The sequence below is a fragment of the Typopeltis vanoorti genome, chromosome 21, assembly GCF_054136105.1.
Source record: "Typopeltis vanoorti isolate ZY-2024b chromosome 21, IOZ_Tvanoo_1.0, whole genome shotgun sequence".
NCBI lineage: Eukaryota > Metazoa > Arthropoda > Arachnida > Uropygi > Thelyphonidae > Typopeltis > Typopeltis vanoorti.
In genome coordinates this window covers 108,116,197-108,132,939 of record NC_143569.1, presented here as the reverse complement: position 1 = coordinate 108,132,939, position 16,743 = coordinate 108,116,197, and the positions used below count along the sequence as shown (strand labels likewise).

At 36.9% G+C, this 16,743-nt stretch overlaps 1 protein-coding gene across 3 annotated transcripts in view; it reads right to left on the bottom strand.

Annotated features, from left to right (window-relative positions):
• LOC150095180 (calcineurin-binding protein cabin-1-like) overlaps positions 1-16,743 on the bottom strand; it is a 1,028,489-nt gene that overhangs the window by 596,838 nt on the left and 414,908 nt on the right. For all 3 annotated transcript variants that reach the window (XR_016550194.1, XM_090411711.1, XM_090411712.1), the window contains exon 24: positions 14,096-14,220. Coding sequence is in view for 2 of the 3 variants with exons in the window: in XM_090411711.1 (XP_090267837.1) it covers positions 14,096-14,220 (125 nt within the window). In the remaining variant the exon portion in view is untranslated. The remainder of the gene's footprint in view (positions 1-14,095; positions 14,221-16,743) is intronic.

Genomic DNA, 16,743 nt, shown 5'->3' with positions numbered 1-16,743 from the left:
TATCAATGACTTAACGAGGCAAAATGACATCCTTATCTTTACATGTGAGCATTCGTTTCAGCATTGCAATTATCTTTTGAGTTGTATTTGGAATCCTTGCTATGTGGCCCTGAACTTCAACTTCCTATCTACTAACACTCCAAGATCCCCAGTCTCATCAGTTTCTTCTAGCATAATCCCACCAATATAATATGACATTCGATATCTAATCATACCATAGTGAATAACTTTACATTTACTGACATTGAAGTGACATCAATTTTTCCATACCCACAATTCCAGCCTATTCAAATCATTCTGCAAGTACTGCATATCAAAAGCATTCCTGATTACCCTACTTATCTTTTTCATCATTAGCAAATAGCTGTATGTTGCTTGTCAAATCCTTCCAAATATCATTAATTTATAGATTGAATAACAGTGGACCAAACACTCATCCTTGTGGTACACCACTGGTTTTTTTTTTTTTTAATATTAATCTTTGTACTGATTATGGGCAGTACTACCCTTACATCACATCCAGACTTGATATAGGCCTAAGCCTTTACAAGTGTTTTATCCTATGCCTGTTCTAGTTATCATTGTAGTCATTCTGGCAATGGCATGCCACTAGAACTTTTATATCCTTCTGCATAAGCCCAAGCTGCTTTAAGTCCTTACAGCTATCTGCGCTCCATATGCCATGTAAAGTGATGGTAGCACTGGTAAACCTCGGAGTTGCCCCATGCTCCCATATCTTACTAACTAGATCTTGGTTATTCTTATAATAGTTTATCTTATTATTATGGCCATAGGCTAGTGGGTTCCCTGTTCCCACCACATGGGCATCAACTACCCAAACATAGCCATCTCTTTTAATCACTAAGCCTGGCTTAAGCAAACCCACGGAGGTCCTATAATGTGGTTCCACCGCGGTCTCCCAACCTTTATTCTTAAAACGGTTGTTCAGAATGGAGACCATGGAGTCATCCATACCCATGCGTACCCCATGGGTGTGGAAGCAACACTGGGCTATATGAGGCAATGTCTCACTGTAGTGGCAGCTAGCACTACAGTTTGAGTCGTCACTATCCCATCGAGCTGTGCAGGCAGGGCATTGATCCTCGTTTCCATCCACTGATCTATCCCTTACCCAATCATGCTGGGGAGGCACCAGATATGACTCTTTTAAAGGAATCTTAAATCATGCATGCTCACATCCCCCATATACCACTTTTTGATATCTGTCACTCAGCTATCCTCTTAACATAGCTAGTATTCTATAATCCAAACCCACATTCTCCAATTTTTGCTGTAGTTTATTTACTATGCTGTATTCTGTAAAAAGCCTTATCAAAATCCAAAAGTATCATGGTGTATCCATTCTCTTGTCTAGTTCAATGGTAACATTGTTATAGAATGTGAGCAAGTTGCTAAAACATGACCTTCCATTAGTAAACTATGTTGCCCATTGCAAAGTAGAGATTCACTGTCAATCCATTTCTGAATGCTAGACCTAACCAATTTTTCCAAAATCTTCACAACCACTCCTGAGATACTAATTGGTTATACAATGGAATTACCATACATTCTTTCCATTCCTGTGGCATCTTACCTGTTCTAAGACTCATATTAAACAGCCTGGTCAAAGGAATAGCCAGTTCAGCTGAACACTTTTTAAGCACACATGCTGATATCCCATCAGTCCCTATTGCTGAATTCTTATTTAGTTTGTGCAACAGCTCTAATACCTTGTCCTCATACACCTGAGTTTCTTCGTCCAGTGAAGAGGTAGTGCTAAGCTCAATTTTGCGCACACCAGGTTCATAGCTTTTAAAAAAATGGGCACTAATTAGTTTAACAACCTCTTCTGCATCTGTAATCCTCACACCATCTGTATTTAGAACAGCTATTCTTTCATATTCATTCTTTCTTTTATTTGCAGCATATTGACAGAATTCTTGTGGATTGCCTTTAGCACGCAGAGCCAGTTTCTTTTTGTACTCAGATTTCTCTTTCCGTACAACAGTTGTGACAATTCTAGCCTGCTGCTTATAATTTTCATAATGGACATCCTTATGCAGATGGTATTCCTTCCACATCATGCATTTCTTACAAATATCTTGCTTAATAAGATTATACATCCATTTGACTCCTACTCTATTTATTCTTTGAACTCTCGGAACACATTCTGATATCGCATCATTTAAGTATTGTTTAAATGCTTCCCATACACTGTCGATATTCTTCCCATCTATCAACTGATCCCATTCCACTGAACTCAGTATACTCCTCACTTGGTCATAATTTACTGCTTTGTAGTTCAGCATGTAACCTTTTCTATATGGAACATTCATAAATGTAGTCACTTATCAAGTGAGTACTGCTTGATCGCTGTCACCATCCGGAGACAGAATAATTACATCTTTAATTGAAACGCCCTCTGACACTATAATCAATCTAACACTCTTAGACCTCGAGTTCCTTCTGTCACACGCTGCTTAAGGAAGTTGTCCTGCAACAGCTCAATAAATTCATTTACTTTTTCTCATGAGAATCTATGCTACCCAATCAATAATTAGATAATTAAAGTCTCCCATTATGATTTGTGCTCATCTTTTCTATTTGGTGATGCATTTCTTCATCACGAGCAACCGATCCACCAGGTTTGTAACAACACCCCACTATGTAATTGATCTTGTTAGATTCCACCTCATACCAGATGGCTTCAAACTCACTGCCACATGAACTACTGTCAGTAGTAGTTATACAATCATAGGTCTCAACTCTAACTGAATTCAAGTCATCTGATATCATTAGCAGCATGCCCCCACCCTCCTCTCCTCTCTATTCTTCCTAAAAATAGTGTACCCTTTCCACTCGATACGAGTTAGTATGTCTGATTTTGATAGCCAGGTCTCACTAATACCTACAATCTGAAGTCCCAACATACTCTAACCAAAGCAACAAACTCTACCCTCTGTTTCTGATACTCCTAGCATTCATGTACAGACAATAATCTACCTGCATGTTCTTTTATACACTCTTTTTTGCAGCATGACACAGTTGGACAACTTGCAGATCTTTATTCTTCTCTAGTGCCTTAGACATGTAGACATTTTTGGACATGTTTGATGGGTCTGAATCGAATGAACACGAAGTCGAAATCGTTCTCTCCTCGTCAACATTCGATAGTTATTATTATAAATTTGACATCCTTGGAACTTGGTTATAATACATGCTATACTAACAGATATCCTAACTGTATATCTGTTACATTATCTGTAGACTGGTCCCTACTCTTCTTTCTTTCCTTCCTTCTTGCTCCCTCCTCCCAATCTCTCCTATTTTACTTTTCTTCATCATTTGCAGTTTGTTTTGTCTTACTTAGTAGGCTAAACAAACACAGAAGAAGGCAACATCAAACCACTTCTGTATATAATTTGCCAAGAAAATGAACAGAGAACACTTATGAATAGAGAATTAAGTTATTGTGATATACTGCTGGAAAATGGGACACCCAGATTGGAAGGCACTGAAATAGCTACTGGTGAAGAGCAGAGAGGAATTTCCAATGAAGTTAATAAGAATGATGAGGATCAAAGCCTTCTAGAAGTTCAAATTCTGATAGAGTTAATCTCAGAAGAAGACACCTCTGCTTTTCTGATTTACATAAAATAGGAAAATGGAACATAAGAAGCATGTATCAAGGAAAACTGGAACTGGTGAAGAAAGAAAGAAATAAGAAGAACTCGAGTTAAGATGTTAGGAATCAGCGTACTGAGATGGACAGGAATGGATCACCTCGATACCGACGATTTCACGATGTATTACTCCGGACAGTTCTTTTCTAACAACCCAATGGAAGATCGTAGCAAATGTGTCAAACGGATAACTCCCCGATATTATCAGACTGTCTCCAGGACGAGACCCACCACGTGGATGCAAGTTCTCCCTGATACAGACCAAGTGACTGACCAGCGAGGGTAGAAACAGTTGTCATCGTAGGAAGTCCGAAAAATGGATATCATCTGCAACTCTAGTTGGGAGCACCTTCGTGACTATGGTACCTTGAAGTAAAGGAACAGAAGCAAGAAAATCCAGACCGAAATTTTATCCATGTAACTGGACTGTGAATGTTAAGGTTACTGTGAGTAGGCAAGCTTTGTCAATGTTCTTTTTCTTAATTGTAGATGCATAGGATTACTATTATCATAAGTGATAATTGTGCTTATAGAAAGGAGTTGGTGTGAATTTGAGTTTAGGATTGCAGATATACAAAAGTAATATGGTTATGATTATGTACAAAGAATGGAAGGAAGTGAATTAGATTAGAAATAAGGCAGCTGCTATTACATTGTAAATTTGTTAAGCAACGTACTAAGGTTACGTGGAAGCTATACAAGTAAATGAGTGCTAAGCTAAGCTTAACAAGTAAATGAGTGCTAAGCAGTTTCAGTATAGTTATGATCAAGAGAGGTAATTCCCTCCCCATGAATGTATTATTTTGTAGTATCTTACTAGTTAGCAATGAACATGTTGTATTTGTTTGATGACTTTGCCTGATCTTTTGCCAATGCACTTTCTCAAAAACATTGCGAACCTGTGTGCCAACTGATAGAGAATCACCATGACTAACTGCATAAGTAGATGTACTTTAGCTGTAAGATTTGCCTATGTTCCTTTTGCTGAAGTTCTCAGATTATATTAATTCAATTAGACTGGCATAGTCAATAATCAAACAAATTTGTCTAATTGAGAAGAATGAGAATTTTGGTGAACTGCTAACCACAAGTTGGACACATTAGTAACCTTAAGGTCTGCTTTGCATGCAGCAGGAACCAGGGACAGAGTTAAGAAAGGATAAAAGAGGGTCAAAATTAAGGTAGAGTTAGCCTAAGTAAAGTGATAAAGAATCATGTAGAAGCAATTATTAATTTAACAATGATGCAGTCGACAATAAAGATAGCAAAGATAATAAAGCAAACGAGAGAGAGAGAATGTTACAGACTCATTAGGTTGATGCACAATGAGAACATCCAAAAAAGGAAGACAGTTGATTCTTCTATTTCAAGTGTAGATTTAATTCATGGATTTTACTGAATTAATTTTCAGAAGAAATTCATGGAGATTACACAAACAATAGCTCCATACAGCAAAAACATCATCACCATATCTGTACAAATGGATAGCTAAGGTGAAGAAACATTGAGAATATATTCTTCAAAACATTCCATTAAATAATTTGCTAGAGTAGGGGAAACAAGAGATCCCATAGCTGTTCCTTCTATATTTTATAGAATTTGTTGTTACAACTGCTAGGTTACATTATCTGTAGACTGGTCCCTACTCTTCTTTCTTTCCTTCTTGCTCCTCCCCCCGCCACCAATCTTTCCTATTTTACGTATCCTGAATTAATGACAAATTCAAATAATTTTACAACATCAAGAGGAAAATCATTAAGTAGCATTTCAATCATATCAATGAGAGGGATGTTTGTGAAGAGCGAAACTACAACAAAAATGAACAACGCATTTCACCTAAGCATCCATTTGGTGCAGATATGTTGATATTTTTGCTGTACAGAACTCTGCTTCAATGAAGTGAGATATTATTGCCTAGTTCAGTATTCACTTCAGTTTAACTGAATGTAAGACTGTATTTCTCAAATTCTACCCAAGCTTCATCTACTAAATGAGACAAGATCAATTTAGGATTCAAGTGTGTTAGGTAATTATCCCAGTTTCCAAACAGTGTACACTACATGTGCAACACTGATTTCCTTTTTCAAAACATAAGTTGCTACCAATGGAATTTATGCTCTTTTCATATTTTATTGGCCTGTCTCATGTGCCATAAATTAGTCATCACTGGCTAATGCTATTTGGAGAAATGTGATAACTTTGTAGTAAATCAATGATGAAATAAATTTAATATGAATGGCTTATGATAAAAGTGAGAGGACACACAAAAAAATTAGAATTATTCAACTGTTGTTTCTTTAAGTGCCCTGTCAAAATTATTCAGAAACTATCAACCTTGTAGAGTAAAACACAAATCAATGAATATGAATCAATATATATATATATATATATATGTGTGTGTGTGTATATTTTTTTTTATGTTGGGCCCATACACAGGAGGATGGTTGGTCAACCTATAGTACATTAGTACCGTGGGAATATAACATGATATTGTATCTAAGTTTTGTTGATCTGGAAAAGGCATATTTACCAAGAGGAAAGCTCTTCAAAATGCTACAGTTATATCATGTAAATTTGAATAAGCTAGATAGATGGGCAAATGAATGGGGAGTATCAGTTTAATGCAGCAAAATGTAAGGTCTTGAGATTTGGGAAACATCGATGGGATGCAGCATACTCTATGGGAGGAGTTATGCTGGAGGAAGTAGAGATGACAAGAGATCTGGGGTTGATGATTGATAGAAACCTGAAATTTAGAGGACATATTGGTGAAGGTAACACAGAGGATTGCTGCAATAATGAGAAGGACACTGACCTGCAGAGATAAGAGAGTTATCATTCCGTTGTATAAGTCTCTGATCAGACCACACTTGGACTATTGTTCTCAGATTTGGTCTCAAGGAATTGAAGGGGATAAATTAACTGTGGAAAGGATACAAAGACAGATGACAAAGATAGTTTCAGGACTGTACAAGGATAGTTACGAAGATCGGCTGAGGGAATGTGGACTGCAGAGTTTGGTGGATAAAAGAAGGAGAGGTGATATGATTAAGACTTTTAAACTGTTGAGAGGTGGTTACAGGGTTGATACTGGGGAGTTCTTTCGCTTGGTGGAACAGCGGGAAGGAGTGATGACAAGAGGCCATCCCTGGAAGTTACGAAAGGAAACTGCGAGCAAGAGGTTGAGGAGCGGTTTCTTTGCGTGGAGAGTGGTTGAACCGTGGAATGCATTGCCTGATGGAGTGGTGAGAGCGAGAACGGTCAATGAGTTTAAGGAGTGGTATGATAGACTTTGTGTTTCTTAGGGGGGGGGGGGGGGATCTCCCCTCGGTGAGTCTTGACAGACTTTATGTTCTTAGGAAAGACCTCCCACGATGAGTCTTTCGACTCCATGGAGGCCTGAATAATAATAATAATAATAATAATAATAAAATATGACATTATATCGAGCAATATAGTCTCTATTTTAGATGTAAGTCAGAAGTTAGAATTAAAGGAGATACAAGAAGATGGTATGATGTTAAATCAGGTGTGGAGCAAGGGTGCAGATTATCTCCATTGTTATTATCTTGGATCATAGTATGAAGGAAAGTGGTATTCAATATGATATCAAAATTGGCGATGTTTAATCTTAGCTCTTTACTTTATGCAGATGATATTATACTTCTGAATAAATCCTGTACATCTGCAACATTTTTGATTAAATCGAATAACTGTTGTAATAAATGTGGTATGAAAATCAGCAATAACCAGACAAAGACAATGAAAATAAGCAGAAACATTGAAAACCTCAACTGTATCCTGAATGGAATACCTATTGAACAAGTAAAACATTTCAGCTATTTAGGCACAATTTTCTAGTGAAGATGGCAAATTGAATATGGAAATAGACAACAGAATTAGTAAAGCTGATATGGTTAGGAAGTCAGCTAAATAAATTTATATGGAATAAGAGAGAAATTAGTCAAAACACTAAATTAGTTTTATACAAGACAGTGTTCAAACTAATTTTAACTTATGGATCTGAGAGCTGAGTTAAAAATAAAATACTTGATCAAAGACTGGAAACCTCTGATATGATCTCAGTAAGATTAGTGGAGTAAACAGATGGCATAAATGGCAGTATCATATTAATAATAAGGATATTAGGAAAGAACTTGCCATTGTTAGCATTCAGGAATGTGTTAGTAGAGCTAATGTCAGGTGGTATGGTCACTTAAGTAGAATGGGAGGAAAGATTAGCAAAACAAGTGTTCTTTGTCATGTTTGCATAAAAAGATCCAGAAGATGACCAAGATGTAGTTTTATTGATACAGTAAAAAGTGCCTTAAAAGAGAGAAATATGACATCTGATAATGGAAGTTTTTTGGGGGATAGACTATAAATTATATATGTGTGGGGTGTGTTTGATGACAGAAAAGATTTTATAAGAATGATGGCCTGCACTTGAATTCATCTGGCATCAGAAACCTGAAGAAATTACTTCTTGGTATGAGACCCAATGCAGTGAGTCAGGGAAACTAGATCATCAAGGGAGGAATAGGAAAAATGTGTGTAAAAGTTCAGCTATGGTATACAAACGTGATAAAGATATGAATGCCTTTGAACATGGTTATGTATGTGGCGAAGGAGTGGAAAAATATGCTTTGGGTTCGGACCTTTTAAGTATATCTGGGGAGGGAAAAGTGAAAATTCTAGAACAGGACCAAATAGATTGCATACCTAATTATAAGAATAGGATAGGTCGTAATTTGTTATGTCTATACACAAATAACAGGAGCATTAGAAACAAAGGGGATTGAGTTTGCTGCTTTATTGAATATGATGTGGCCTAAGATTGTTGGCATTAGTGAAACCTAGCTATCAGAATCAGATATGGAAAGTGGGATCGAGCGTAATGGATATACTACTTTTAGGAATGACAGAAGCGATAGGAGAGGAGAAGGAGTGCTATTAATGATATCAGATAACTTAAGTCCAGTTAGGGTAGAAATACAAGAAAACAATAATGGTAACATTGTCCCATGTAGCGATGATTTGAGCCTATCTGGTGTGAAGTGGATGTTAACAGAATGAAATATATGGTGAGCTATTGCTACAGACCTGGCGGCTCAGTGTAGGGGACGATGAAATGCATCGCCAATTTAGCCTTATGGGTACCAAGAGAATGATCATTATGGGTGTTTTAATTTTCCAAACATTGATTGGGTAGAAGAGAAATCTCATGATAAGAAAGAACAGGAATTTATTGAATTATTGTGAAACAACTTTCTCAAGCAGCATGTGAAAGAAGAAACTCGAGGTCAAAGAGTGTTGGATTTGCTTATAGTATCAGAAGGGATCTCTGTCAAGAATATGGCTATTTTACTTCCAATTGGTGACAGTGATCATGCGGTTCTTTCTTGGGAAGTATCTACTTGTATTGAAGCTCTGATTAAAACAGGTTACACACTGAACTACAAAGCAGAAAATTATGATCAACATAGAAGAATATCATCTTTGGTCCTCCCATCGTATCAGTTACTGAATGGAAAAAATGTCAGCAATGCATGGGAATCTTTGAAAAAGTGCTTGAATGAGGCAATGTATCCCTAGTATTCAAAGAATAAATAGGTTGGGAGTGAAATGGATGTGCAGCCTTATTAAGCAAGAGATCCACAAGAAGAGGATGATGTGGAAAGAATATCGTGAAAATAAGAGTGAGAGGAGTTATGAAATATATAAAGCTCAGGGCAGAAAATTAACAAGTATTGTAAGAAAAGCTAAAATGGAGTATGAAAAGAAACTGGCCATGCAAGCTAAAATCAATCGAAAAGAATTTTATCATTATGCCGCAAGCAAAAGAAAGAATGAATGTGGAAGAATAACTTTAATTAATACGGATGGTACACGAGTGTTGGAAGCTAAGGAGATTGTTCAGTTAATGAGTGCTCACTTTGCTAAGATATATCAACCAGGTGTATGTAGCATGGTGCACAGTGCTACTGCTAAGTTGGATGAAGAGTTAGAGGTTCATGAAAATGAGGTTGACGAGCTCTTGCATAACCTGGATGAGTATTTGCCAATAGGGACAGATGGAATATCAGCCTGTCTGCTAAAGGAATGTTCAGCTGAATTGGCTAGGTCTTTCACACATTTGTATTACTTGAGTCTCAGCTCAGGAATAATACCACAGGAATGGAAGGAATGTATGATATTTCCATTGCACAAGGGTGGTGAAAAAACTGATGTGTCTAACTACCGACCTATTAGTATCTCTGGTGTAGTAGTGAAGATTTTAGAGAAGTTGGTAAGAACTCGCATACAGAAACCGGTAGACAAGCATTCTATACTCTGTGGGGTACAGCATGGGTTTAATAAGGGAAGGTCATGTTTTAGCAATTTGCTCATATTTCATAACAATGTTACAGCTGAGTTAGATAAAAAGAATGGATACACTATCATAATGTTGGATTTTTCTAAGGCATTTGAAAGGATATCACATGACAGGCTGTTGCATAAACTGGAGAATATGGGATTGGAATATAATCTATTAACTTGGATCAGGGAATGGCTGACAGACAGATATCAAAAAGTGGAATACAGTAGGTGTGAATCTGCCAGATTTAAGGTAACCAGTGGTGTACCCAGGGTTCAGTCCTTGGGCCATTATTGTTCAATCTTTACATTAACGACATCAAGCAAGGTCTATCATCAGAGGTGCAATTGTTTGCTGATGATGCAAAGATAAGCAGGGCAATTAAGGATGCTACTGATATTCAGCAATTACAAAATGATTTGAATAGACTGGAAATCTGTGCAAATGAAAATGGTTGTCAGTTTAATGTTAGTATGTGTAAAGTATGTGGAGTGATTAGAGTTCCAGCAGCATATTATATTAGCAGAGTTATGCTACAAGAAACTGAAGAGGCAAGAGATCTTGGTGTGTTGGTGGATAAGAATTTAAAGTTCAAAGGTCACATAGCAAAAGTTTCAAATTCAACTCAGAGGATAATTGCTATGTTGAAGCGAACTTTGACATGTAACGATAAGGAAGTAATTTTGTCTCTTTATAAGGCTTTGATAAGACCACACCTGGATTACTGTGCACAGATTTGGTCTCCCGAGTTCTAAGGGGATAAAGAAGCTATGGAAAGGGTGCAAAGAAGAGTTACAAAGATTATATCCAGAATATGGGATTTAGATCATGAGGACAGATTGTGAGTATGTGGATTGCAGACTCTGGTTAGCAGGAGAAAGAGGGGTGATGTGATAGAAGACTATAAACTTTTGAATGGATGTTATAACATTTCAAATGATGATGAAATTTTTTGTTATATGGAAGGAAGGGAGAGAACACGGGGGGGGCATCCATGGAAGTTAAGGTTGTTCTCAGTCAAGAAAGGGGTAAGAGCTAGGTTTTTCTCCCAGAGAGCAGTGAGTGAGTGAAATAATTTGCCCTTAGGGGTAGTGAGTGCATCTAGTGTAAATGAATTTAAGAGAAGGTATGATAGCTGGGTTGGGTAATTTACAGCCTCCCTCGATGGTCCTTGACTCACTGGAGGTCTCAGATAATAATATTCAAGAATTTCAAGAAGAGGTATGATAGATATAGTTTTGATAGTTTGGGTCTCCCACGATGAGTCTTCTGACTCCATGGAGATACCCATCATCATCATTATTATTATTATTCGTGACGCCTCCAAGGAGTCTGAAGACTCATCACAGGAGGACATCTACAACTGTCTCAGCCACTACACCGAACCTCTACTACGAATCATCTCCATCAATGCCATCTACCGCACACCTCCACCACTACCACAACTAGTATTTTTTGTCTGTAAATTGCATGTGTTCTGAAGATCTGATTTGTCCACATGCAGGATGAAAAACCCGAGTTTTCCGGGAGAAAAAACCCTGCTACCTCCGTATGAGATCGGCTGACTCACCTTCAACTGAAACTGTACAGATAAAGATTCCTCCATCGCGACGAGAATCGAACTTAGGCCTATTCCAATCGAAGGGAGCAATGTACCGTTGTTCTTCCAATTGTGCTACGGATGTGATTGATCATCATCATCAAATTCCTGCCATGTACCCTCAAGGGGTGTACAGGATATGATAGTACTACATCAAAAATTTACATCACTACTAACTTCCTATCCACAATTTTCCTCCAGATCAGTCTGTTACTTATCAAGACTCCAACATTATCAGATCTTATTTTTCTATCTTCTAAGGCACTTTGTACAGTATCAATCCACCTATATCTTTGTCTTCCTCTGGGTCATTTTCCTGCCAACTTGACAGAGAACACTTGTTTTGCTAATCTTTCCTTGCCCATTCTATTTAAGTGACCATACCACCTGAGATTAGCTCTACTAATGCATTCGTGGATGCTGACAATGTCAAGTTCTTTCCTAATATCCTCGTTTTTAATATGATATTGCCATTGATGCCATCTGTTCAGACCTCTGATCTTTCTCAGGATTCTCATATATGCAGTCTCTAGTCTTTGGTCAAGTGTTTTACTTCTGACCCAGCTCTCAGATCTATAAGTTAAAACTGGACACTGTCTTGTGTACATCTAATTTAGTGTTCCGACTAATTTCTCTCTTATTCCATATGAATTAATTCAATTGACTTCCCACCATACCAGCTTTGCTGATTCTGTTGTCTATTTCCATATTTAATTTACCATCTTCAGTAAAAATCGTGCCTAAGTAGCTGAAACGTTTTACTTGTTCAACAGGTTCTCCATTCACAACACAGTTGACATTTTTAATGATTCTGCCTATTTTCATTGTCTTTGTCTTTTTATTGCTGACCTTCATACCATATCTATTACAACAGCTATTCAATTTAGTCAGAGAATCTTGCAGACTTGTAGCGGATTTATTTAGAAGTATAACATCATCTGCATAAAGCAAAGAGCTGACATTAACATCTGCAATTTGGATATCATGCTTAATACCACTTTCCTTCATAATGTGATCCATATAGATTATGAATAACAGTGGGGATAATGTGTATCCTTGTCTCACACCAGATTTAACATTAAACCATCTTCATGTACTTCCTTCAATTCTAACTGCTGACTTACAAATCAAATAAAGACTAAGTATTGCTTGATATAATGCCCCATTGACACCATATAACTGTAGCATATTGAATAGCTTCTCTCTTGGCACCTTGACATATGCCTATTCGAGATCTACAAAACTTAAATAACAGATCTTTGTTATATTCCCATGATTTCCCAACTATTTGTCGTAAAGTTTAGATCTGATCCTGACAGCCTCTATTTGGCCTGAATCCAGCTTGTTTTTCACCAAGCTTTTCTTCCACAATTCTCAACCGTTTCTCAAGTATACTTGCATATATCTTACCAAGAACACTCAGTAGGGAAATACCTCTGTTTTATTTCCCATTCAGTTTCAATAAAACACATTCAGTTTTATTTCCATTTTTATATATGGGTACTATGACAGCTCTACTCCAATCATTGGGAATTCGTCCCTCTGTCCAGGCCTTCTGATACCCATATAATAATATCTAGTTTAATCCTTTATCTAAGTGTAAGGAAACAAAGTTTGCACCTGAAGTATCTTCAGGAGTGAGGAGTGGGGCAACTCGTGGCAAAGGTGGACTAAGTTCTCATCGCTTTCCTTAGTACCCCATAATGTAAAGCACATCTCCTTGTGGACGTGTATAATGCTATAATACATCTGCAAGGAGATGTGCTTTACATTATGGGATACTAAGGAAAGTGATGAGAACTTAGTCCCCCTTTGCCACGAGTTGCCCTAATCCTGAAAATACTTCAGGCGCAAACTTTACACTTGGAAAAAGGATTATACTAAATATATAATTTATAAACATCTGATAATGTTGGAGTCTTGACAGATAATAGATTAATTTGGAGGAAAATTGTTGATCATAAGTCAGTAATGGTGTAACTTTATCATGTAGTACTATCATAATTATCCTGTATTCCCTCTGAAGGTACTGTACCTATCAGGAATTTGATGATGATGATCAATTTTATATGTGTGTGTGTGTGTGTGTGTGTGTGTGTGTGTGTGTGTGTGTGTGTGTGTGTGTGTATTTTTCATTTATTATTTACATAGTCTGGAAACTCTGCTCTAGAGACCCAACATGGAACTTTTTCAAGTCACTCATGCTGATGAAATTGATCTCTCACCTAAAGACAATCACAAAATCCATGCTCACAGTTGGATTCGAAAATACAACCTGTTGGTTGGAAAGCATGTATGCTAATCACTCAGCCAACCAGTTCAGCAATTACAGATGATCAATAAAAAACAGAAATAACTTGTAATCTTAGTAATTCTAAGACAGGTCTAGGACATAATAAAAATTAAAACATTTCATGAAAATTACACAATATATTACATTCATTTTTATCTTACCTGTCTAAACTTGATAGAAGACGGGTCAATGTGTCAATCCACTGGGTCTTTGATGAAATGGTATTAGCACTAATGTACTGATGAAGGGCTTCATTGAAAGATATTTCTCCCCATTTCAAGCAATCCTGACAAATAAAAATGTATAAAGACAACTGTTAGTCAATTAGTTGTAGTATTTTTATTATACACATTCATTTACTTAATTTCAGAGCATGCAGGCTGAGCAATAAAGTTTTGATATTAATAACTTGGAGATTTGAGTTAACAATTATTCTGAATAATAATTCAGAAAAAATGATAAACCTGTTCATTAAGAATATTAATATGAATGCAACTCTTACAGAGAGAGGGTCCATTTGGACACTCATAATTAAATACCTGTCATATCTCCTGAAGCACATTTGTTAAAGACACATTAATGACATGTAATGGTAGACCAATCTACAAGCTCACCACACATGAGAACTGCGACCTCACATACTTCCCAACATCATCAAGTAGCCAGCTTCCAGAAATAACCACTGAGTTCTACCTCCACCATCCATAAGCTGCAATATGTCATTTGCGTCTGTAAGATTACTGACTTGTATGATTTTATCATATCTCCTCTCTCTCTCCTCCTTTTGAACTGTTGCCTTATCTCCATCAAACCTGGATGAGCATACCTACCTGTAATAATCCAGATGAGGTCTTATCAAAGACTTGAAAAGTGAGAGAATGACTTCCTTATTCCTACAAGTTAGTGTTCTGTTTAACAGTGCTGTTATCTGGACGTGACTTAACCACCTTAGAAATGCATGTTGTAAAACTTAACTCAAAGTCCCCAATAAGCCACGAGGCTCTAGCTTCAATGACTACTTCAACAAATTCCCATTAATGTAATACTAGGCCTGTAATGTCCACTGTCTAAAATGCATAACTTTACAATGACAATTCATTGTCTGCTGATATAACCAATGTGTTCATATTATCCAGAAGAGATCTGTCTGTTAGATTCCTTACTCTTCCTAACTCAGCATCATCAGCAAATAGCTGAATATCACACTCAAAATCCCCCCCCCCCACACACACACATACATACATCCCAAAATGATTAATAAACATACTAAGCAAAATATTATTCCAGTTCAGAATCCTGTAATACAATGTGAGGTTAATTTTGATGATCAAAAAGATCTGAACTTCCAGAATAGATTACACTTGAATGGTAAAAAAATTAAAACTGTATGTGTAATGACACAAAGAGTGTGTGTGGGGAGGGAGGGAGAAAGAATGACAGTAGCTTAGACATGACCTCTAGTAAAGGCTGGTCTAGTTTAGTCAAGAAAGAAAGGTGAAAGGTAAGGAAATCAGTTGAAAAATTCCCATTTTATCTAGTCATATTTTAGATCATCTGGATACTGATCAACCCAATGATCAAGTGTTGAAAGTTTTTCTACTTGGTTTAACTATAGATTAAAGAAGCCAAGAAATTATATTATTGGTTTAAGAGTAAACAAAGAAAGTCTGCACATGAAGTAACTTCACAACTGAGCAACTCGTATATAGAAGCTAATGTCTTCACATCACTTACCTTAGTATCCCATAATGCAAAGCACATATCCTTGTGAACATGTATAATGCTATGCATTATGGTAAGGGTCACTACCCAGACCAGCCATGACCTTTTATTGAGGTGAAACAGTAAAGAGATGCTCATCACAGGCTTAGAATTGTTAATATAGGGGTGCAAGAGAGAGAGCCTGATAGTATTAGGAGAAAGAAGAGACAGATAGATAGTATGAGAGATAGAAGAAAGGCATCAGCTCTTTTATATCACCATATAGCCAAAGGCTATCATCTATCACCAATCTCAAATGGATGAACAACCAAAACACTAATTGAAACTAAAGCACAAAGATGACTAATACTCAGGTGGTTAGCCTGATCTGAGTTAACGGCTTTGAGTTGGTCTTCTCTGCCTGGGATTGTTCTCCAGTCATCCCTGCAAGTGACTATAAGATCACATTGAATTAAGAGGACAGAACTATTTAAAAAAAACCTCTCGTATCAAAAATAGAGAATTTTATCTCCCCCTTAGTGGATATTGCATAATGTGGTGGTCTACAGCAGCTGCACCACACCATTATCAAAAATTTGACATCTCCTAGAATGCTTCTTTCTAATATAAAAATTCTCACACTGAGCAATAAAATTTCTATAATACAATATTATAAAGCATTTGGATGTCATATTGCTGGTTTTCAAATCCTTGTTTCTTTCCAACCTTCTATAAATGGTATTTTAGTTCATTAATCATAAAAATCAAAATTTTCTTCCCATTGTTGACTGGTGGTGGGTACTGCAAAAAAATAACCTGTTCTAAGTAATGGAATGCTGAACACATTACATAATCTGCTCCAAATATGCAGGGCAAGAGGGTAGCTGTAGAATGCATGTTCTATTGTTTCCAATCAGTAACAGATCTCACAGATCAGATCTCCGATGCTCAAGTACCGCCATCTGATGGTGTTGACTGGAAGGCAGCCATATTCAATTCTCTAAGCAAGATCCCTCCTGTTAGAGTATCCTTGGAACTTCAATAAATTATGAAACAAAGTGTTGTTGTCAGGAAGTTTGCAGCAAAAGTGCCAAAGTGTTGTAGCAGT